This window comes from Pelodiscus sinensis, chromosome 21, assembly GCF_049634645.1.
Source record: "Pelodiscus sinensis isolate JC-2024 chromosome 21, ASM4963464v1, whole genome shotgun sequence".
In the NCBI taxonomy this organism is placed as follows: Eukaryota; Metazoa; Chordata; order Testudines; family Trionychidae; genus Pelodiscus; species Pelodiscus sinensis.
Genome location: NC_134731.1, coordinates 16,386,336 through 16,409,903, shown reverse-complemented (window position 1 = coordinate 16,409,903; position 23,568 = coordinate 16,386,336). Strand labels below are relative to the sequence as shown.

The 23,568-nt window shown below is 56.9% G+C and overlaps 1 protein-coding gene across 3 annotated transcripts in view; it reads left to right on the top strand.

Annotated features, from left to right (window-relative positions):
• Positions 1-384: 384 nt before the first annotated feature.
• The window catches only part of MLXIPL (MLX interacting protein like), a 43,653-nt gene continuing 20,469 nt past the window's right edge, over positions 385-23,568 (top strand). Inside the window, exons 1-7 of one of the 3 annotated variants that reach the window (XM_075904983.1) lie at positions 385-901; positions 9,589-9,695; positions 10,028-10,110; positions 11,190-11,279; positions 12,040-12,084; positions 13,885-14,083; positions 15,568-15,648. In XM_075904983.1, the coding sequence (XP_075761098.1) occupies positions 474-901; positions 9,589-9,695; positions 10,028-10,110; positions 11,190-11,279; positions 12,040-12,084; positions 13,885-14,083; positions 15,568-15,648 (1,033 nt within the window). In that variant the 5' untranslated portion in view covers positions 385-473. Of the gene's footprint in view, positions 902-9,126; positions 9,425-9,588; positions 9,696-10,027; positions 10,111-11,189; positions 11,280-12,039; positions 12,085-13,884; positions 14,084-15,567; positions 15,649-23,568 lie in introns of those variants that run through there. The other 2 variants (XM_075904982.1, XM_075904984.1) reach the window with 2 other exon arrangements.

Below are 23,568 nucleotides of genomic sequence, written 5' to 3'. Positions count from 1 at the left end.
TGTTCCCTGGGAAATGCAGGGGAAACATTAGTACAGACGTGCTAGGTAAATACCGTGTATTTTTCTCCCGCTCGCAGGCAGAGCAGCGCTGAGCCAAGGTAAACAAAGCTAACTGAGCTGTAGTAGCAGACCTGTCTCTGGCCTCCTAGCTGCGGGGGCTGGGAACAGATGGAAGCTGGAGCGGCTTCTCCTTTAATGTAGGCAGCTTGTCATGGAAATAGACTCTAGTGTGACCCAGAGCTCCCCCTTTTCCCTGGATCCAGCAGACAAGGGGTTAATTCCCTGCTCGACTCCAGCGCCCACCCCTGTCCCCGCCCACAGGCATGGCTGGAGTAAAGAGGGCGGGGTGGGATTATACCTGGGGGCCCTATAAATAGGACTGCCAAGAAGCAGGGGAATGGCAAGCTAAGCAGGACACAGGACAAAGAACAAGTCAGGGAGAGGGTGGGGAAGCAACATGCAGATCTGGGGGCATGGTGCACACGCCTTATGCTAATGGACATGTGTGGGGCTCAGATACTGCCATGATGTGGGCCTCCCAGGTACCCAGACCCCAGACAGACAAAGAGGGTCACACTGGTGGGTGGCTGCTTGCACCGGGCACCATCGCTGGAATGCAGGTGGGGCTGCATGGAGCCTTTCTGGACCCACAGGTCAGGACAGTCCCAGAGTTAGACTCTGATTCAGACTCAGAGGGTCTGGGCTCAGGCAGTGTTGGGCCAGGGTCAGGCTCCCTGCCCCACTCCCAGGTCATCCACAGCGGCCACTTTATGGTGTCCTCGCCGCACAGCGACTTGGTGCCCCGCCGACGCCCCCACCATTCTGAGCCGGAGCCAGCAGATCCCCGGACCATCGACCCAACTCTCACCCGACTCTTCGAGTGCATGAGCCTGGCCTACAGGTAAGTCTGAGGATCCTTTTGACTGGGACCCCTGGATTCCCCCTCCCCAGCTCTGTGTGGCAGGCCTCTGGCATATAGACAGGGGTCAAGGACATTGATCACATTTTGAATTCAGATCAAAATATACAGTTAGAACAGGTGCTTTGGCCATGGCTCATCCCCCAGGCTCTTTTCCCTTTTGAAAATCGCTCCAGCAGCCATTTGGTTTTTCTTTCAGAAGAGCCCTACAACTGAACATCAGCATGTTATCTCTGCCCCCCCTTTGTGTCCCTGGCAGTGGGGGGTGGATATTAGCGACATGATCACAGACTAGCTTGGTACTAATATGGGCTCATAGCCCCCAGTATGAGTAGCAGATTTTGGGGCTTTGCAGTGGGTCAGTTTCATATTAAAAGAGAAACGAGCGATACGCACTTGGTGCTTTCTATTTACCCAACAGCCCCAAGTCCCTTCACAGGGGCCAGAGCAGCACACGGGCTGTTGCACTTGCAGAAACCCGCTGAGACATTGCTCCTGTTGCCCAGAGGCAGTGCCCTTCCCTCAGCCCTTTGCTGTTAGAACACATGGTCTGCTCTGCCAGCCTGCCCTCCCTTCTCAGCCCTGTTTCAGGCTGCTTCCCAGAGGACCTAGACAGAACAATCTGCCTCCCCTCTTCTGGGGCTGCTCCCTCCAGCTGGACTCTCCAGCTCTTTATGGGGAGACAAGGCCCCACTGGCCTGGCCCCCCTCCAGGTGCCGAACAACACTGGGGGTATGTCTAGACTACATTGTTTTTTCGAAAAAACGTCACCTGCGTCCACACTGCAATGCCGTTCTTTGAAATGAAATGGAAAGAATACAGGGTTTTCGACATTGGTAAACCTCAGATTACGAGGAAGAACGCCATTTTCGAAAGAGCTCTTTTGAAAAAAGGCATGTGTGGACGCAGAACAGGGGCATTTTTTGAAAGAAGAGGGAATCGAAAAAAGCCCAGGTGCCCTGGTGGCCATTCTGCTGCGCCATTCTGTGCACAGCAATCAGGGATTTCTTTCCATGCAGTCTGGATGCTCTCTTTCGAAAAAGCAGATCAGTTTTCAATCCGGTTTTGAGGTGTGGATGCTCTTTCAGAAGAAGCTTGCAGTCTAGACGTTTCCCGGGGTGCACGGTGACGCCCCAGCACAGTCTACACTCTAGGGATGTTAAATATCGGTTAATTGAATAGTCGAGTAACCTCATGAATTCTTATTGGTTAGTCGACTATTCTATAGTCCCTGGGGGCAGGGCCGGCAGCCAGTGTGCTCCGGCCTCACTCTTGAGGAGCCCTCTGCCACCCTGCGCTGCTGCCTTTGCCTCTGGGTGCCAGGCAGGTGCTGGTCTGTGAGGGGAGCCAGTTAAAAAACCAGCTCCCCTTGCAGACCGCCTGCCTGTTGCCCTGTGCTGCTGCCTCTGATAAAGAGTCAGCAGCTTGGGTGGCAGCAGCCCCTGTCTGGGTGGAGCATCTGAGCTCCCAGACCTGAGCCAGGCTGCCTGCCCGCCCAGCTCCTACTACACTTTAAATGCAGAGCCGCAGCAGGGGCAGGTCCAGGACCCATCACAAGCCAGAAATGAGCCGGGCTGCTGGCCAGCCTGCTAAAAATGCACTGGTGGGGGAGGCGGGGAAATGCACGTACTCTATAGCATTAACCTATGCACTTTTGCTTATTGGTTAATCGGTTCATTGACTACACTATCACATCCCGACTGCAAAGGGCTCCCAGTCAGATCTGGTAGCATTTTATGCTTCCTTTGCACTGGCATAGGAGCCGAGCAAGCCTTTGTGCCTAGCCCTTTCCACGGAGAGTTTCTCTCTCGCCCATGTATTTCATTACCAGGCACACTGCTCACCTAGATACGTGTGGAGCATCTTCTGCTAATGAGGCTGCCAGAGTTCAGCTTGATGACTTCCAGGAAAGGACTCAGTAAATAGCACGGTGCTGGGTCACGCTGGGCACTTTTCATCAAAACAAGCTTTAAAAGAGGGCTGTTCTGTTGGCCCAGATGAGGCTTTGCACTGACAGACTGCAGTCCGGCAGGTGCTATCCTGGTTTGGGATGAGAAGCCAGAAACAAAGACATTTTCAGGAAAAGTTGTGGTTAAATTTTTAATGTTCGGGTTCACTTATTGAATATTTTTAAAGAATGAAAACCAACATTTTTCTTTTTCATTTTTAATTAAAAAAATCCCAAACAAAAAAAATCTTCGATGACCAACTAAAAAGAAACTCATCATTTATTTTCACAATGTCCCCTAAGAAACCTCTGGCATTTTTAACCAGCTGTAAAATGTGGGGGTTCCCTCCACATACCATTGTCCCCCATTCTCCCTCCATGTTGGGGTTCTGTATATTGCCTCATTTCTTCCCCTCACCCTATGCCAGGATTTCTGTGTGCCTCCCCCATTTCCTTTCCCCATCCTGATGTCACCCGTACCGCCCAACCCAGAGGCTTTGTGTATGCCTCCATGCTTCTATTTCCCTGTCATCACCCTTACTTCTGTCTGAGAGCTGAGTGCTTCAGGGTGTCCGCACTTTACACTGTATTGGGAGGGTGGGCAGGCTTACACTGCATGCTGTTACACTGCAAGGCAGTAATGCAGCCATCACAGATTCTTTGATCTACAGACAGCTACAAAGGGGGACAAAGATAATGGCCCTGCCAGCCAGCTGCCAGCCCAGATGTCATCATAGTCCCTCAAGGACCCCAGTTAAAGGGTTCAAGCTCCCAGCCATCACCTCTTTTGGTAAGAGGCAAGGGATTGTCTCCCTTCAGATCGGCGTGCAGGCTGCATAGCTCCCTGGATTTACACTGTGATATCTGCAGCCAGCCAGCACCCAAAGCCTTTTCCTACTCTTAATCTGTATGATCACCCATTCTAGCCGTAAGTGTGAAAATATCTAAGCCTTTTGTCCCTGACAGAAGTGGAGCCAGATACCAGATCATGTCCTTCTGCCCCACCTTGTTCAATTCACACCCCCTTTCAAAAGCATTTGGAAACACACCCACGTCATCCTGCTCTTAAGGCAGGAAAATAATATGCCATCCACCGTATGGAATACAGGGGCATATACCCTGAAAGTGGGACAGCAGGAACTCCATGGCTGCGTCTAGACTGATATGATTTTGAGGAAATACTTTTAATGGAAACGCTTTTACGTTAAAAGTATTTCCGCAAAAGAGCATCTAGACTGGCACGGATGCTTTTGCGCAAAAAGTATCCATGCCCAGTATGAGGCTTTGCACTGACAGACTGCAGTCCGGCAGATGCTATCCTGGTTTGGGATGAGAAGCCAGAAATGAATATCTAAGCCTTTTGGCCATTTTAGCCATCGGGCTTTCTTGCACAAAAAATGGAGGTGCCTGTCTACACTGGCCTCTTGCGCAAGAGGGCTTATCTCTGAGCGGGAGCATCAAAGTATTTGCGCAAGAAGCACTGAATTCTTACATTAGAACGTCAGTGCTGTTGTGCAAATTCAAGTGGCCAGTGTAGACAGCTGGCAAGTTTCTGCGCAAAAGCGGTTGCGTTTACGCAAAATCTTGCCAGTCTAGACGCACCCCTTGTGTTCCTCCTTCCCTCTTTGGATTTTCTGCTTTTCATCAGTCATGAGGGCTCTGTCTTTAGATGTGCAGAACAATCCTTGAGAAGTTGGAACTGCATCACAAATGATCTCATTTCAGAGAAATGCCATCGAATTGAGAGTCAGGCTGTGCTTCACTCGGCCAGCTAGATCTCCCCATACACTGCTCTATGTGTGAAGCCTGGAGGGAGAGGGGAAGCTCTGGCCTATGGAGGCCCCATTGCTGTAATTTCTGAGCACCTCTCGGTCTTTAGCAGGATGGGAAGAACGCATGGGGCATGGGCAGAGAGACTAAAGCCATATCTACATTCTGGGCACTAGAGCAAGACAGATGCAGTGCTGTAGCCATGCCCCAGGAACCCTGTAGTGTAGACACAGCCAACAGCAACAGAATGGGGTTTTCTGACACTGTAGGTCTCCTCCCCAAGTGACTGTCGCTTCTGCAAAATTCTTCTGCATAGTTACAGCCCTTGGATGCTGATTTTGGCCAAGTTCCCATGCAAACCAGGCCCAAGTAGCATATCCGGGGTCACACGGGAAGTCTACAGGTCTCGAGTCCCTGGTTAGCACTCTAACCACTGGGCCACACTTCTTCTCTATGGCAGATCCTACGTGTGAATGTTGAGGAGGCCAGGGAGGAGGGACCAGGAGTCATGGCATGGATGTGTGTTGTAGCTTGGGGAGGAAGAGCTGGCTTTTTGCTACACTATGGAGGGAAATGCAGCAGGGTTGGGGGCAGGAGTTGCAGATGGACCCAAGGTTGCGAGCCTGAGAACCAGGATGATGGAGAACAGAGGGTTTTAGAGGAAACAGTGCAAAGCAGTGCGTGGCCACATTTCTGTTGGCTGGAGGACATGGCAGGAAGAGGACAAGGGGAGATCTGGGACAGGCCACAGCCGAGACGCAATAAGGAATGTAACAGTTTGCTGACAAAGAACAGGATTTCAGAGTTCTAAGGGCACCGCAGAGTCTAGGCTCTCGGGTGCACGGGGAAGACAACCCTGCGCATTCAGCTCTCACCATGCACCTTGAGGGCCTTGGGCTCGGCCAGAGCTCTGAGTGGGGACAGGGCATTAGCAGACAGGGTGCCCTTTGTTAGACGCTGCCTGGCTATTCGGTTCAGGCTGAAAGGGCAGCTCAGGCTCAGCTGTGGAGCAGGCCTGTGGGAAGCTGGATTCGGAGACTAGGGGTTTCTGGTGGTCTGACAGCCATTGTCACTGCAGACCAGGTGGGGTGGCTGTGTGCTCTGTTGGCATCATGTTTAAGTGGCGTCTTAACCCAGGAGAGATTCAGAGCTTGGGGTTGGGCCCCTGTTCTCAGCTGTTGGATTTCCCTGGAATGGGGAGAGACTGGAGGAGCCTTGTGCAGCCCCACTGTGTCCATTCGCTTGCACTCTGGAGCAGGATGGGCGCTGTTGTGCATTGCGGGGTGATTTGTTTAAATCGCTCAAGGCCTGGGGCTCCTGCTTCTCTTGGGAATTGTTCCCCAGGATCCCTTGATCTCACTGGTATTCAGCCTAAATGTTCTCCTTCTTCATTTCATCCCACTTCTCCTTGGCCCTGCCCTGCACCCAAACCGGATTAATTCTTGCCCCTGGTATTCATCCCTTCAGGCGAGATCTCCTGCCCCGCTCCACTAGGAAGTCACTTAGCCAAGCTCTGTAGAGCTCATTTCTCAGTCTTCCTGCAGTCCCTCAGGTTTTGTTGTTTCTTGGAGCTCCTGCCCTGTTGTCTGTGTCCATCGAATTTGGGGAGGTCCTCCTTTGACTCCATATTCTGGTGGCAGTGGGACCAGACGCACCGGTCCCCTCCCTGCTCTGTGATGTGATTCCTCCAGGTCTTTACATTGGCACCACTTTGCTAATAGCTGCCTTCTCTCCCCTGTGTGCTCAGGCCAGCGGTGACATTTCTGGCAGCTTTGCCTCTTGTGTTTGTCCAGGATGGATCTTGGTCAATGTCCTGCCTGTTTCTGGTCTGTCACCCCTGTCTCCCACACTGGGCAATCTACACCCACATGCTGTGGGCAGCCCTGGGAAAGGGCTGTGGTGTGGGCAGGGGGTGTGGGGCTTGTGAGTGTGTCAGAGGATACACAGCTGAAGTTAATGGCCTGGTAGGTCTCGTGACATTGCTGTAAACTTCTCCCAGGCCCCTGCTTCACTGAGCTCTACTCAGGAACAGCCCTTTGAAATGGCACTTTCTGACCATAGAAACCCCCTCCCCCCATAAGTACTTTGATGTCCATTTTACAGGTGGGAAACTGAGGCCCAGAAGTTGAGTGACTTGCCCTAGATCACACTGAGAGAATTGCCATTGGACAAAGCTGAGACTAAACCATCCTGTGTCCCGGTTTCTTGCCTTGTCCATTGGCATGAGCTGCTTCTCCAAGTGCCCTTCCTCTTCCATGTCTATTCCCTGGGGCCAGGCACTTCCTGTGCACCTTGGTCCATCCCCAGCTTGGCAGAACCGACTCTCAATGCAGGATGCCAAAAAGAATCCCAGCCATGTCCCATCTCAGACCCAGGCTACAGGGGAAGCTGCTTCTGCCCTGCAGGACATGCCTGTGACCAGGAGCTTGGGCTTCCCTTTCTGAGTTCCAGGCTGTCTCTTCAAGTCCTGCTTCCCAGCTGGGTGCACTATGCTCCAGGGGCTACTCCAGAAGGGGCAGGGCAGGCTTCAAGGATGGATCATGGAGCAAAGATCAGTCTGATGAACGTGATGATGAATGCAGGAAAACAACATGCAGATTATAACATCTCCCTCTTCCCTCCATGCTCCTAAGGGGGGTCCATGTCCTGTCATGGGATGGGGCTAGCACTGTGGGACAGGGGCTCTTTAAAGCCTGTTGCTGAAGGGTGAGTTGCTGCCTCTTTAACAGGTCAAAGTTCAGCACATTTGGCAGTGATTGCGCCTGAGTAACCTTGGCCAGTTGGCACCGGCCAAGCACCCAGGAAATTCTGCAACTCCATTGGCTCCCCTGCTTAGCTTTGGCAGGGTGTTTGCTTTGTAGCTGCAGGGAAAGTTCAAACTCCTTGGTGATAGCAGAGGTGCCCCCCATGCAGTGCATTCCTGTCCACCTGATTGTCCCCTATTGCCACAGTGATGGTCCCTCTAATCTTTCCCATGCATGTGCAGAATCAATGTTATGTGCACCAAGGCATGTGTGAATGTGGACCACCAGCAGAAACACAAACCTAGTTGTGGGCACTCTGCTAATCAGCTGGGCAGCACCAGAATCTCTGCTGTGCTCCACAGTCCTTGATGGGTGCTCTAGAGGGCAGGTGGCACTCATGCATCAGCACAGGAGTGGCCCCCGGGATGAAGTCCTGCTGCACGGGTCCCATGACTTTGCACTGCTGCTCCTCCTCAGGACCCAGGCATGTCACACCTGGCCAGGAAAGCTCAACAGAGCTGAGAACAGCCACAAGCTGTTGGTTTACTACTGACTTCTGTTGTGTGGGGAGGAGCAGCATGGAACACAGAAACTCCCCCAGCCTTGCCCCATGTGCTAATGGAGGGTGAGGGGAGTCTCAGGTGTATCTTATGATCTCCTCCTCCTCCCCATAGCAAGGACTGTGGGGAGAGACCCTCCTAGGGACTCACGGGTAGACACCTCCCTTTGCCAGGACTGGGCAGCACCACTGAGGAGGTGAGATCACAGGGAACAGCCTCACCGTGGAGCCAGTTGTGCGACCAGCCTCCCAATGAGGCTGCACCCCAAGAGTTCAGAAATCCTGGTCGTCCCCTGGCCTCCCTTCAGGCAGGAGTTGGCTCTTGTACGTTCCTTTCACACCCTCTGCCAGTGACACAGCTGATGGCCAGTGGGCCCTGCTGACTGTAGGGTCAGTATTGCTCACTGTGGGCCAAGTGTTCAGGGCACAGCATGGCAGATGCAAGCTCTAGGAGCCTAAGCGACAGGAAATAGATTTCAGGGGAGACCAATATAGAAGCATCAATGCAGGAGGACAGCTCCGTAGACCAAAGGAGACAGCTGCAGGAGCAACCTGCCTCAGTGGGCTCCCATTATAGCATGGCTGGTTAAACAGACTTTGCTTCCCAGGATGTTCCCATAGAGACACACCGGGGTGGCACCTCCCCAGGCCCTGCAGGGCACTGCAGGCAGGGGCAACTGTAGAAACCCAGGGGCTGTGTCTAGACTGGCAAGTTTTTCCGCAAAATCATCTGCTTTTGTGGAAAAACTTGCCAGCTGTCTACACTGGCCGCTTGAATTTCCGCAAAAGCACTGACAATCTCATGTAAGATCTCATGTAAGATTGTCAGTGCTGTTCCGGAAATACTATGCTGCTCCCGTTCGGGCAAAAGTCTTTTTCCAAAAAACTTTTGCGCAAAAGGGCAGTGTAGACAGCAGAGATTTGTTTTCCGCAAAAAAAGCCCCAGTGGTGAAAATGGCGATCGGGGCTTTTTTGCGGAAAAGCGCGTCTAGATTGGCCACAGACGCTTTTCCGCAAAAAGTGCTTTTGCGGAAAAGCATCCTGCCAATCTAGATGCGCTTTTTGAAAATGCTTTTAATGGAAAACTTTTCCGTTAAAAGCATTTCTGGAAAATCATGCCAGTGTAGACGTATCCCGGGTGATGCTGGCAACAGCAGCATGTGTTGCTTCTACTCCGGGTATCAAGAGAGGAACCAAACTTCCTGCTTCTACACCCTGTGACTGAGTGTCTGAAAAATTCCTGCTGCAGTGCCATACAAAACAGCTTCCTGCCTGCAAGGGGCTCTCCTGGGCTTGTCCTCAGCACCTGGACTGACAGCTCCCTCTCCTGGCCCCCTGGCCTCACCTCAGCTGGCTCCATTTGGGATGGATGGAGAACAGCTGCAAGCGGCACTAGCTGGTCTCCAGGGGAAGGCTAATCTGATGCCAGCACAGTGACCCAGCCAGGAGCTAGATGAAGCAATGAAGAGCAATGTGAAAGCAAGGTGGCAACCCCTGGGCAGCTAGTGCTGGGGAGGAGCTTGGAACCACTGCTCAGTGCTAATCTGGGAGCAGCAAGGGGATCCACTAGAATGGGTTTGGGGGGACACTTCTGGCAAAGGACCCAGTCAGTAGCAGACATGGCCCTCTTCTGTGCTTGGTGTTTCAGTGGGAAGCTAGTGTCTCCGAAGTGGAAGAATTTCAAGGGTCTGAGGCTGCTTTGCCGGGATAAAATCCGCCTCAACAACGCTATCTGGAGAGCCTGGTACATCCAGTGTGAGTACCCGGCCTGGCTCCCTGAGGCTGGGCCCTTCCCCTTCCCCTGCAGGCCTCTGGCTCAAGTAACCTGGCCCCCACCCTGCAATGGCTTTGGGGGAGTGCGGTTCCTAAGGTGGGGGAGTGGCGAGTGACTGAGCAAGGAGGGTCAGTCCTCCTGCTGAATGGGGGATGGCATGGTGGAAGGGTAAGTCCTCTTTCCAGGTGGGAGCAAGGCCTGCCCCTAGACTGGGTGATGATGGGGTGAGTCCAGTCCTAGGGGGGTGGGGACAGGAAAGGTGCCAGTGTGGGTAGAGGGCAACTAGACCCTGACTCTGGCCTCTCATGAACAGATGTGGAGCAGAGGAAGAGCCTCGTGTGTGGGTTTGTGACGCCCCTGGAGGGCTCTGAGGCTGATGAGCACAGGAAACCAGAGGTATGTACAGAAGGGCTCTTCTCGGTCATGGAGTGTAGGGGGAGGTTAGCACTGGAGCTGCTGCCAGGGTTGCCAGGTGTCCGGTTTTGAACCGGACAGTCCAGTATTTGAGCTTTCTGTCCGGGAAACAAATGGAGAAAATCGAACTGTCCTGTATTTTCTAAATAAGATGGAATGTGGATTGTGATGTCATGTCAAGTGTGTCCAGGATTTCTGTTGAAACCATCTGGCAACCCTAGCTGCTGGCTGGGACTTGGGGGTCTGCGCTCAGCTGGCTCTGACAGGCTGGGGGCAGTGATGGGGGGTGGCTCTGCAGGTCTCAGAGCCCTGTAGGCAGTGACTGCTCATTTGGCTGAGGGGAAAACCAACCCAGAGGCCAAGTGCCCAGACGGGAGCCATGTTGCTCTCCTGCAGCTGGGGAAGGAGATGTGCTTGTCAGGCCTCTGCCAGCTGTAGGCGCTATGGGGAGGGGCTGGAGCCCTGGCTGGGGGGAGCTTCCGGCGATGCCAGCCCCAGCCTGTCCCAGCAGGGGGCACTGTGGGAAGTGGGGGTAGGAGCCCTGGCTGGGGGGAGCTCCCAACTATGCCATCCCCAGCCTGTCCCAGCAGGGGGCACTGTGCGGAGTGGGGGTAGGAGCCCTGGCTGGGGGGAGCTCCCAGCTATGCCATCCCCAGCCTGTCCCAGCAGGGGGCACTGTGCGGAGTGGGGGCAGGAGCTCTGATTGGGGGGAGCTTCTGGCGATGCCAGCCCCAGCCTGTCCCAGCAGGGGGCACTGTGGGAAGTGGGGGCAGGAGCCCTGGCTGGGGGGAGCTCCCAACTACGCCATCCCCAGCCTGTCCCAGCAGGGGGCACTGTGAGAAGTGGGGGTAGGAGCCCTGGCTGGGGGGGAGCTCCCAGCTACGCCATCCCCAGCCTGTCCCAGCAGGGGGCACTGTGCGGAGTGGGGGCAGGAGCCCTGGCTGGAGGGAGCTTCTGGCAATGCCAGCCCCAGCCTGTCCCAGCGCGGGTTGCTGGGGGAGCTAACATCTGGGGGCCTGCTGAAGGTGCCTGTGACCGGTGTGCTGGCTGTTCCTTGCTAGGCTGTCGTGCTGGAGGGGAACTACTGGAAGCGTCGGATTGAGGTGGTGATGAAGGAATATCACAAATGGAGGATTTACTACAAGAAGCGGGTCAGTGTCTCCTTTCTGCACGGTGCCCGCAGCTTCGGGGCTGTGAGGCCAGAGTGGGGCTCTTTTCGGTGGGGGGCCCAGACACTACAGATCTGGGCATGGTTGACATGCACAGATCTTGAGTCGACCCCTTGGCCTTTTTCAGGAATGCTGGCTGTTATGGCAGCTCGTTGTGCAGCCAGGTCTGCACCTGCTGCTGGGTCTGGCGGATTGCACATGCGCCCTGGTCTCAGATACAGGGGCAGCCTCAGGTCTTGGCAGCCTGGCTGTGGTCTTGAACAACCCGCTTCCCCAGGCCTTGCATGGCCTGACCTGGGCTGCCCACAACGTATCCCCTGGGGATCTCGTCCTTACAATACCCCCTCTATTTCCTGGGCAGCCCGCCTGGGGTCCGGCTAAGATTTGGTGGGGGAAGGATCAGAGCATTTATCAAATAAATACAAATAAAAATGCCATTGTAATTCCGCCAGCGTAAGGGTCCTGGCCCGTGAGGGGCATAGCCGTGCTGAGGTGGGCAGCGAGCCTACTTTGGGGTGCCAAGATCTACATGCCGCCCTGCAACACTACCCCTCCCCCCAGGCCGGAGACCCTCTCACCAGCCCTGCCCACAAGGAAGAGCCTTGTTAATCTTATTCCCCCTCCCTGCTGGCTGCCTGGGCTGCGCAGCCACCTGGGTGCCTGAACTGCTTCCTCTCTAGCCCTTCCCGCACCTGGCTCCACCAGCAGCAGAAGCCGCTGACAGGCCGGGTTTTCCTTGCAGCTTCGAAAGTCCAGCCGGGAGGGTGAGGTCTCCGGCCCAAAGCAGGTGAGACCCTCATGGGGCAGGTGGGGGGAAGGGGCTGGGGTGGGAGGAGTGGTGCATGCTCCCCACTCTCATGGTTTGGTCCCTTGTCTCCTGACATTAGGTGTTTTCTTAAAGCCCCAGCTGCTGGAACCAGGAGCTACCCTGGAGTCTCAGCTTGGGGTCTTGGAAAGTCCGTTTTGCGCCCTTGTGGCTGTGCGGAAACGCTGGCCAGTACCTCCAAAAGGTTCCGGTTCCAGGCAGGTGTGCAGGCCCCACTGGGGGGTTCTAAAGGGCTCCTGGCTTTAGAGCATCTCTTGGGTGCAACTCGACTTTTGAGTGCTTGGAGCTGACACTACTGGAGCCTCATCTTCCCAGTTGTAACATATGAAATTAGCAGGAGCCACGTCCTGGCAACGCAGGGTTAAAGGCCTGGCCAGGTAACTCTTCTTGGCATTAGAACCAGAACTGGCTTGATCTGCTGAGGCCCCTGGCCAGCACAGGTATGCTGGCCGGGGAGCAGTTGCTCAGCTTCAGAGCTGCCTTTGGGAATGGCTTGGAGCTGGGCCAGCCGGCCTCTGGCCTGGCTAAACACTGCTTCACCTTGGCCTGACTTCAGCTCTGAGAAATGGGGCATGGCAGGGAGCGACAGCTCCAGTTCCAAACTCCCGCCAACCTGTCCCTGCTTCAGGCTACATCTCCCAAGTGTGGTGCCCCAGTCACTAGCTGTGCAGGCCTGGGAGTCAGAGTACGGCTCCCTCAGAAGAAGACAGGGTAGAATGACCGCCCCCATTATGGCCCCAAAAAAGGGGCTTCAGGCCAGAGAGAGTCTGAGGCCTGAGCGTGTGCCTGGGAGACACAGTGATGTTCCACAACTGACTCTCTGGGCCACTGCGTCCCCTCGTAAGGGAGGTTCGTGTTGGTAAATGCACACGCCCAGCCCTGCGCCCTGGCTAATTATGTTTCTCAGACTGTCTGGCTGTGGGTCAGAGAGGGTTTCTTGCTGTCTGCAAAATTAACCCTTCCCTGTTGGGAGATGCCTGCATGCTTGCGGGCAATCCTGGGGCTTCTGGGTTGACATTGTTCCATTTGCTGCCTGTTTGGATGAGAGCTGGGCTGGAGCAGCAAGAGCTCCTGGACTTGACCCTGTGGCTTGAGTTTGGGCCTGGCATGTATGGAATCAGATGACTGTCGAGTGGCTCTCACTCAAAGTGTGGGGGGAGGGGAGCTGCCTGGGAAGAGGTGCCGGGGGAGAGGTGCAGGGGGGGTTAACGGGGGAGAGGTGCCGGGGAGGGGGATGCCAGGGAAGGGGGGCTGCCTGGGAAGAGGTGCCGGGGGAGGGGTGCAGGAGGGGCTGACTGGGGAGAGGTGCCGGGGGAGGGGTGCAGGGGGGGCTGACTGGGGAGAGGAGCCAGGAAGGGGGATGCCAGGGAAGGGGGGCTGCCTGGGAAGAGGTGCCGGGGGAGAGGTGCCGGGGAGGGGGATGCCAGGGAAGGGGGGCTGCCTGGGAAGAGGTGCCGGGGGAGGGGTGCTGGGGGGGCTGACTGGGGAGAGGTGCCGGGGAGGGGGATGCCAGGGAAGGGGGGCTGCCTGGGAAGAGGTGCCGGGGGAGAGGTGCTGGGGAGGGGGATGCCAGGGAAGGGGGGCTGCCTGGGAAGAGGTGCCGGGGGAGGGGTGCTGGGGGGGCTGACTGGGGAGAGGTGCCGGGGAGGGGGATGCCAGGGAAGGGGGGCTGCCTGGGAAGAGGTGCTGGGGGAGAGGTGCTGAGGGGACCACCTGGGGAAAGGTATCTGGGGGCCTCCTTTGATGAACTCTCTCACACAGAATGAGGGTGAGTGGAAGCCTTCGGAGAAATGGTGCAACCAGCTGTTCTCCAACGTGGTGCCCATGCTGCTGGGGAACGAGAATGAGGAGGCCGGAGGGCGTCAGCTCTTTGACTTGGACAGTTTCCTGTCAGACATCTCCGACACGCTCTTCACCATGACACAGCCCCCCTGCCCCCACCTGGCACTCCCGGAGGATGGTGAGTCCCTTCGACCATGTTCTCATCCAAGAGGCTACCCTGGGTGATCTGAGGAGCCCTGGGAGGGTCCTGTCCTAATTGCCATTAGCTTCTTACTGCTGCCTTACCACTGGGCCCTGGAGTGAGGAGCTCTGGTCCTGCTAGACCCAGTCTCTGGAGTGACCGCCCCAGTGCAGCACCTCCCAAAGCAGGGAGGTCATGTTAACGAGATGCCTTAGCCATCCCCCTGGCCCCCAGCAGCCACTGAGCCGTGCATGCAGGAGCAAAGGAGCAAATGATCCAGAGGGAGGGAGCCAGTTCCAGGAGCAGTGGCCTAGTGCTGATAACAGCACTCACTTCTAGAGTGCCTTTCTGCCAGGAGACCCCGGGCAGTGTTCCCTCTAACGTTTTCCATTCCCGTGTGGAATAAATTTTGTTCTGTGCACCGATACATGTGAGGATGTGCACCACCAGTAGAAACACATGTGGCCAGTTTTGGACACCCTGCCAATCAGCTGGGCGGTATTTGAATCTCTCCTGGGTGGCTGCCCACGCACTAAGTTTACAGGCAACACTGCCTCAGAGCTCTGCTCAGTCACCACTGACATGCAGCCCCCTCTTGGGTGGAACATGGCCTCTGTATACCGCTGTAAGCACACTGGAACAGCTGCCAGAGAATGCCATGCTTGGCTGAAAGTGGGTGCAGTGTAAAGCAGGTGATATGGAGTGGGATCAGGCTGACATGCTGATTGGTGGCTTCTTTGGTAGCCAGCTCCACCAGTGGCCAGTGCCATGGGCTTGTCTCAAGAAGTCAGCCAGGGTGTGAGGCAGGCATGTTCCCCAGCAGCGCAGTGAGAGCCCCAGTGGGGCACTGCTCCAGGGAGGGCATCAAGCTGCCAGTTCTTTATGGTGGGGGACAGCGTCCCTACTGGGCCTGCAGGAGGCTGTGTGGCTAGCGCCTGGCACACTAGGTGGGTTCTCAGGAGCCCTACGTGCTACTCCCGCCCCTACCGCTGGGTGAGGCAGCAGAGTCACGTCCCCTCGGCCTTTGGCTTCCCCATCTGTAAATGTGCATAATGGCACTGGCCTCCTTTGCACATGTGCTGAGACCCATGGCTGAAAGGTGCAGAATAAGAGCTGGAGTTAGTTCTTAGTATCTCCCCTGCCTGGCAAGTGCGGACCCCTGCATGGCTGAGCCGCCCTGGCCTGGGCAGGGCGGGCTGCCCTCCCTCCTGTTCCAAGGGCCCGACCCTCTCGGCCCTCTCCTCCTGGAGAGCCTCTCACCACAATGCAGTGCCCCTCATGGGCTTCTGGCTCTTCCAGACTACAGGGAGAGGGGCCCCAGGATGGGAAATGCTCCCCCTCCCTGGTGCAGATGACAGAGGCTAAAGGCCATGGGAGTGACAGCTGAGGATCTGGGGGAGTGGGCTGCCCAGAATGAGGTGCGTTCTCAGCTGCCCCCTCCACTGGCGAGTGGCTGGTGGACTGGTTCTTCCCTTTTGCAGCTTACACAGGAAATGCTGACATGATCCAGCCAGGCCTGACCCCCCTGCAGCCAAATCTGGATGATTTTATGGAAATCTCAGGTAGGCGCCAGCCCTGGCGGAGGGATGTGTTTGTGTAAACTGGGTTTGTGCAGCGGGATTAGAGGTGTCGGTTAACCATGTACACGGTTATACACAAGCTCCCGGTACGTGGGGGTAGCCATTTCCCCCCCACTCCCCATGGCGCAGGGCAGGTGGGAGCTGACTGCCACCCCACAAGTAACTGCTTAACTGTTCAGTGGTTACAGTTACTTAATTAAACACATTTTAACATCTCTAGCGGGGGTGGGGACACAGGCCCCATCTCCCTGTGGCCTGGGAGAACTAAGCCATAGGGACTGGAGGTGAATGCAGAGCCAAATGGGGCTGTGGGGGGAAGCAGGGACGCACGCCATGGTGAAATGCGCTGATGGGTCTGTCGACTTTTCAGTACTGGGTCGTTGGAGGAGGGGTAGAACCTGAGCCCTTTGGCCGTGAGCTGACGGCCAGCTGGCCCTTAGCTAAGCAACAAAGCAGAGTTCATGCCCCCATGTCGCTGGGCTCCGTGCCTCAGGGTCACCGTATGAGGCGGTGCCCAGAGCTGGGCTGGGCGGCAGGTCAGGAGGCCAGGCCCTGGAAAACGGAATTTCTCCGAATGTAGCTCTCTTTACAGGAATGTGAAACCACGAGGGGGGTGGCTGCAGACAGAGGAAGGAAAACTCTCCCCACAAGAAAGAGGAAATCTCTAGGGGGCGAGCAGCTTTCCGCTGCACTGCCACAGCTGGGGGCGGGGAATGTGATGGAGCAGGAGCCTGGGGGGATGGGAGAGAGCCTTCAGAGGGGTCCCCGTGTCTCGTGGCCTGTGGAGCTCCACTGTCTGCCCCCACTCCTGGGCCATTGAAACAGCCTGTGTGTGGTTGCATGGAGCTGGGTCCCGGCCTTAGGAAACGGATCTTTCGGTCACCGTGCATGGCTCCCGGCCTGGCGAAAGGAGCCGCCCTGTGGCAGCTCCCCTAGGCAGCTGAGAGGGAAGGAGGCGGTATCCTGCTGGGCTCCCTGGGGTCAGATCCTGAGGTGATGTTTGGCCAGCGGAGAGCAGTGACTTAATGCACGCTGTTGCTCCATCCCTGGGCAGTGTCCCCTCCCAGCCTCCTCATGTGAGGGTTGCTCTGGTCATGGGTCACCTGTGCAAGGGAGGGAGAAGCAAGGGGAGCATTGCAGCTCAGCCCTGCCCCAAAGGTAGGGACAGTGAAGCCAAACTGGGCTGCTGGGCTATGGGGCAATAGTGAATGGGGGGTGGGGCTGAGGTGCAAGGCTCCTTGGGACTGGGAGCCATGGGGTGCCTGTCCGGATGTGAGGTGGGAGCATGAGCATGTGGGGCTGGAGTGGAGTGGGAGGAGAGAGGCGGTGGGGGAGGCTAAGTGAGTGTGGGGGTGAGAATGTGCAAGGCGGGGGGGGGGGAGCAGACTCAAACCAGGAAAGTTGGGCTAATGGAGCCCCTGCTGCAGAGACGTCTGTTCCCAGATGCTGAATAGCGGAGGAGTCAGGAGAGATGCAGCTGAGCCTAGGCCCTTCAGCACTTTTGCAGGCCGTGGATTAGCCTCACCCCACGGCTCCAGCATGGCTCCTTGCCACTGATGTGCCCAACCTGCAGTCTTGAGCTTCAGCTAGGGGTGGGTGGGAGGAAGCTCCAGGAAATGCCCAAGCTGTGAACATGGCGGGTGCCCAACCAGCACGACTGCTGAGCTCAGCAGTGGTTGGTAAGGAGCCTGTAGCTGATCACTTTGGATGCACCGTATCTTGCAAACCAGAACGGCTGTGTGTCCTGCCCTAGTGGGGTGGCCTGCGGTGGGGCCGCTGGGCGGCCTTTGTGGAGGCTGTTGGACTGGGCCTTCTGGAGCTCCCCACCAGTATCCACTTCCCACTTGCCTGCTTGGGAGGAAACAAGCAGCCTTGCATCATTTGGCTGCTGGATGATGCAAGGCTAGAGGCTGGCAGAAAGCTGGGGTTGGGCTGCTAGCCTGCAGGGGCAGTCCTGGGGCACCCTGGGGCCAGCCAGACACGGGGAAAGTGAGTACAGATTCTGCACTCTTACACCATTTCCTGCAGTCCACTTGCTGGAGATACAGGGTGCCCCCTCTGCCAGCACCCCCCAACACACCCTTCCAGCACCCTGGGGGAGAGAGGCCAGGACTGGAGCAGCTGGGAGCTCCTCAGGGCCAGTGCTCTGGTGCTAGGTCTGGTGGGAAACTTTCTGCTGAAATTGTGTTTCAATGGAAAATCAGATTTACAGCAAAATGCTCCTGAGAGCATCTGCTTTTCCTGGGCACCAGACACTGGCTAATTCCCTCACCAACATGTGCAATGTCTGTCTTGCCTGAATTTGTTTTGCTTCCATCTCCAGCCATTTGATCTCATTCCAACTTCGGCTGTTGGACTGGAGAGCTCCTAGCAGTGTCATTCCCCATATAAGTATCTAAAACCAGTGACTAGAGATTGAGCTCCTTGAGTCTGTCACTAGAAGGCAGGTTTCCAGCCTTTTCATGGCTCTTCTCTGAACCCTCGCCAGACTGTCAGCAGCCTCTTGGAATAACAGAGCTCAGAACTGGGCACAGGATCCCACTACTGCCGAATGCAGATAAAATAAGGCGTCTCCAGCTCATGGCCTGAGGGCTGCCCGCGGCCTGAGCAGTTCCACAATCTGGGCCATGCACGGCTGCTGGCACACGAGTCCCCGTGGCCCTGGGGGTGTCCTTCCGTACTCTTTCCCCAAGCCCAGTCCCTGCTCCACCCATTGCAGCCCTCAAGTCCCCTCCCCTGAGGGACATGACCTTAGGCATTACTGGGGGGTATGGCATGGGATGGCAGCCAGGGCTGGGCTCTCCCCGCACTGGCAGTGGGAGCTGCGGGGAAGTGGAGCGATGCAGCAGCCTCTGCTCTGTTGCCATCTCCGAGGCCAGCCCGGTCCCTGCTGGAAGCAGAGCACCCCAGTCCCAGTGCGGGCTGGCTTGGGAGATGGAGGTGGAGCGGAGCAGGCCACTTCTCCATGGCTCCCACCCCCACTGTGGGTGCAGACCTCTGCTGCCAGCCCCAGGCAACCCAGGGCCCCACAGGCTATCCGGAGTGTGGGAGACCAGCCCGACCATAGGATGGTTGGGGCAGCCCCCGCAGGGCTCCCAAAGCACAGGGCCCCTGTGCTGAACTGCCCAGTGGATGGGGCAGCTCTGCACATACCAGCCCCGGACCACAGGGATGTGCTGGCAGCGGGTGGGAGCCGCTCTAGCCTGCAGCGATACCATTGGTGATGCTGGTGTCTCCAGGGGCGGCAGGCAGGACTGGGGGAGCATGCCGGCCAGCCAGTGGGCCTGGGAGAAGTGTGGCAGGGGCAGAGTCACCCCCAGAGTCCTGCCAGAGGGAGAGCCTACTGGGCCACTAGGAGGATTCGAGGACTGGCACTGGCCCTAAGGTAAACTGAGTTTGAGACCCCGTCTTAACACTTTTAGTCCCACTGGAAGCTCCTCTTCAGCACCATGACCCCACATCTTTCTCAGTCCCCTGTCCTGGCCAACATTCTGTGGCCTAGGCGTTTGGCTTTACATCGGGCCGTGTGCAGTTGCGTATCGTTTGCTACACTCAGCTTACCCAGTGACCCAGAGCCCGTCCCCTCTGCCCTTGTGCTGCCTGCAGACATGGTCAGGGATGATTTGGTTTTCTTCCAAATCACTGATAAAGCCAAGGGCCTGCCCTGCAATTCCAGACCCCACTGGAAACACATCTGCTCAGTGAGGAGTCCCATGTACAGTTCCATTTGGAGCCTGTTTTTAACCCTTGTCATGTGAGACGTATTCATTTTGCATATTCTGATTTTTGACTCAAAATGCTCTGCAGTACCAAGCCAAATGCATTACAGGAGCCTCCGAATATGACATCAGTTCTGTTACTTTTAGCAGCCAAACTTGCCATATCACCAGAAGATATCATCAGTGTGATGGGGGCTATTTTCCACATGCTCGTGTGGTTTGGCACTAATTATATCACCATTATTTAGTTGTATGTTCACCACTAGTCCCCAGCTCAGATAGTCCGTTATTTTGCCCAGGGCTGATGTCAGGCTGACAGGCTTGTAATGATCAATGCCATCCCATTCATCCTTTTGAAATAAAAGCCCAACATTAGCTTTCTTCCTGTCCTCTGGAACTTCCCCCCGGCTCCCAGAGTTACAGAAAACCAGCATCAATGTGCCAGAGAGTTTCTCAGCCCACTTTTTAAAACCTCTTGGATGTGGCTCACATTCTCCAGTCCTGCTGATTTAGAAGTGTCTGATTTAGGTAGCCACTGTTTAACACACTCTTGAGTTTCTAGGGGAATGGAAAATATCTCCGCCGCCCCCTCCTCTTCCTCGTCAACTCTGGCATGATTGCACTGGCTGTTATTGCCCAAATAAGTATTAAGTATTTCTGGCTTTTCTGTCCTACCAAGAGGCAGAGGGGGTGCTGCTTGGGAGAGACAGCAAAAGCACCTGGTCCCTAGAGAATTGGAGCCTCATGCATAAGGCGCTCAATTTACAACACTCATAAGGCACCATGCCACTAGTTTGCATCACAATATTTCAGTTTTTAGCCAAATATTTGGCTGAAAATTCTACTTTTCCCACAACTCTCCCCCTGTCCCATGCACATCCCCTATTTTCAAGTCACTCTGCTGGGAGCTCCCGACAGTCAGCGCTCCTGAACCATGGCCTTCCTCAGCCATGCTGTGCCGTGTGGGGCTGGGGCTCTGCAGGGCAGGCTGGGAATGTGAGGGTTCTTACTTCCAGCTGCTAACGTGTTGGAATGGAAGCGCATGCTGACTGTCCTGTTCTCCGGCGGACGGGATGTGACCAAAGGGCAGTGGTTGTGGGAAGGGGTGTCCAGGGGACAGGCTAAATGTTTTCTCTCTTGTTTTTCCTGGGGATGCTGGGTGTAGGGAGTGACTGAGCTGAAGCAGCAGCCGCACAGCTTGATCCCTTCTGGCTCTCACACTCTGGGCTTTGCACTCTGGGAAGTCAGCGTTTCTGCTGGGCGCAGCCAGAGGGGGACATGGCCTCCTGCCCAGGGGGCTGGCTCAGGCCCTGTTTCTAGGGAGCAGAAAAGGCCCAGTGCTGGCCTGGCTAGCTCTCCTATGGCTGAGATGGAGGGAGTGAGAAAGGTGCAGTCCAGGAGTTCACTGCGTGCTAATAGGAAGAGAATTGTTCTGAGTCAGGAGTCGGGGGCCCCCTGCCCAGTGACACATCCCTTGCCCCAGATTAGTTGTAATCCCTGGGCAGACCTGGCGTGTGTCGAGGGGTGTGTTGTGGGGGAGACATGGCAACACTCTCGCTGCCCGGAGTTGAGCGCTGTTCTCAGTTGCAGCTGCTGGGTGTGGACTGCTTGCGGCAAGCTGGCTGCGTGGCTTAGCAGCCTGAGAGGGAAGGTTTTCTGGGAGATGCCTCCCCCCATGCAGTGTGGGTGGGGGTGAGTGAGGTGGCCAGGGGGTTGCTGGCCCTATCATTAGCGCCAGGCAGGTCAGCACCTTGCACAGGGTAAAGCAAGCGAAGCCCAAGGAGCAGCCCAGGCCCTGTTGCAGTGCCGGCTGCCTGTCAGTCAAGCATCAGGAGCCAGTCCGCAATGAGGAACCACCCTGTGCCCTTCGGCTGGGTGCGAGAGGGTCTGAGTCAGATGGAGAAGTCCTGATGGCAGAGCTAGGGGAGCAGCTGGGCCCGGTGTCTGATTGCTGCCTGCACCCTGCTTCAGGTAGGACCCGCTTGTGGCTCTCGGTACAGCTGTGGGGCTAGGCTGGCCTGGCTCTCCCGAAGAACAGGCCCCCCCTTCACCACTGACTGAGGTGGGGGCTTAAATCCCAGAGTGATTTGGAAGCTGGGGAAAGCGACAGACACAAGGAGGAGCTGTACTGCCCCGTGAACTTCGCTGAGGACAGCTCCAGGCCTCGTGCTGCCAGGGCAAAGGGTTTCCGGCAGTCAGCAGGGCTCCTGCTCACCGCCATGGTTACCGCCACCGGCCCAGGGAGTCCCAGGGCTGGGAGACGGCAGCTGTGCTTGAGGAGGAGGGGATGTGAGTAGTGCTGAGGGGCTTGGGGAGGGTGTGAGACTGTCCGGGGGTAGGAAGCAGGTACAGCCGCCGCACGGAGCAGCAGTTCAGCAGGACTTGCTGCCTTTGCCTCGTGCACTTGGAGCGGTCCCCCAAGGAGCTAAATTGAGCAGTAGGGAAATGGTAGAATACATTCCTCCCTGCATTGTGCCAGGACTCATCCCCCGGCCCTGGGACAGCCCCCTCGCTCTGCCCAGAGCGGGGGCTGCCTTTGGCCTCTCTGTGGGTGAGGGAGGGCTCACACTTTGCATGGGTGAGATCCTAGCTGCCCTGTCCCCCGACACCTCCCCCACAATCAGGCAGTGGCACAGCTTGGTCCGGGCTCCTGGGTCTGCCCTGCAGCGAGGCTGCCTCGCACACCCACCTGGCCCAGCTATGAATGGCGACACCGCGGGCAGGGCAGGGCTGGACCCTCCTCATTCCTCCCTGGGCCCCCGCACCCACCAGTGTGTCCCTAAGGGAGGCCACTTGACAGGAGGTGGCTGTGGGGTTGCCAGCTATGTAGACGCCTTTTCCGAGGCAGCACCACAGGGCATGCGGCTCAGCTGGCCTCTGCAGCACTGGTCTCCCGATCCAGGACTCTGCTCAGCTGCCAGGAGGTTAGGAGCCTGCTCCCTGCCCGTTTGCCATGGACTCAGAGGGGATGGGAGACACCGGGATGTCCGGCGGCGAGCGGGATGATTAGCGGTGGGTTCCCTAAGGTGGCTGGTGCCAAAACAAGCTCTTGACCCTGCTGGGACCCCTGCCTCGTCTCTGGGTCTCTAGGAATGGTGTCACTGCAGGGGGAACGGGAGGGGGAGGTCCACGCTCAGCTAAACATGAAGGCCCTGGCGTTGCTGGAGCTCACCTGCCGCTGGCAGAGCGCAGCAGGAGTGCGTCACGGCGCCTGAGGAGGGACTTAGACCTGTCCTCAGGCCAGCCCATGTGCACTGCACCTCCCTCTCCAGTGTAGACGAACTCTGGAGAGAACCAGCCAGGCCATGCTGTGATCTGGGGCTGGGGTGTCCTCTGGATCCGGAGGCAGCTAACACCCCTCTGCAGGGCTCTGGGGACTGGCTCCTGGCAAAGGGTTCATGCCAGGCAGCGCTGTGCCATAAATAGCACCCAAGGGCAGTGGGAGGGAAAGCAGTTGGGCAGCAGGCCTGAGGCTGCAGGTGGACGTGTGGACAGGGTGGGGCTGGTGGCATGGCATGGACAGACTGCCAGCTCCCAGGGTGGCAGTGACGTGGTGTTGGACTGAGGTATGGGCTTGCTGGAGCCCATCCCTCCTGCCTGGAGAGGCTGAGCCAGAGGGATCTGTTGCCAGGGGCTTGTCAGACGTGAGCTATGGTTTGTGCACAGACACCCAGGCACAGCTCCGCTGGGCAGCCACCCGTCTTCACCTGCAACACGAGGAGCCTCCTCTCCAGCAAACCCACTGGCTTTGCAACGCCCCAGCCTCAGCCAGAGACCGGAGACCACAGTGCCTGGCCTCTTGCCTCTGATCTGCCTCCAGTAGGGCCCCAGTGGGACCTGTGTCACTAGCCGGATCAGGTGCTCAGCCTTGCCCATTAGGAGCCAGGGGCACCGCCCCAGAGCAAAGGGAGTTACTGGGTAAGGCTCATTCCCTGCAAGCAAGCGGCAGCCTGGAAGTGGCCAGCCAGCACTTTGTGCTGGGCTTGTCTGAGGCTGCGGAAGGCGCGGGGTTGGGGACAGGGAGGGTCACGCGGCCTGGTTGCAGGAAGGCCACAGGATGTGGTGAGCCACAGGCCACACGCAAGGTTATAGCGCGGGCACCGGGGCCTCAGCGACGTTCCCCTGGGCCGCTGGCAGGGCCCTGCTTCCCGGCCAGCAGCCTCACTGGGTGAGACGGGAGGAG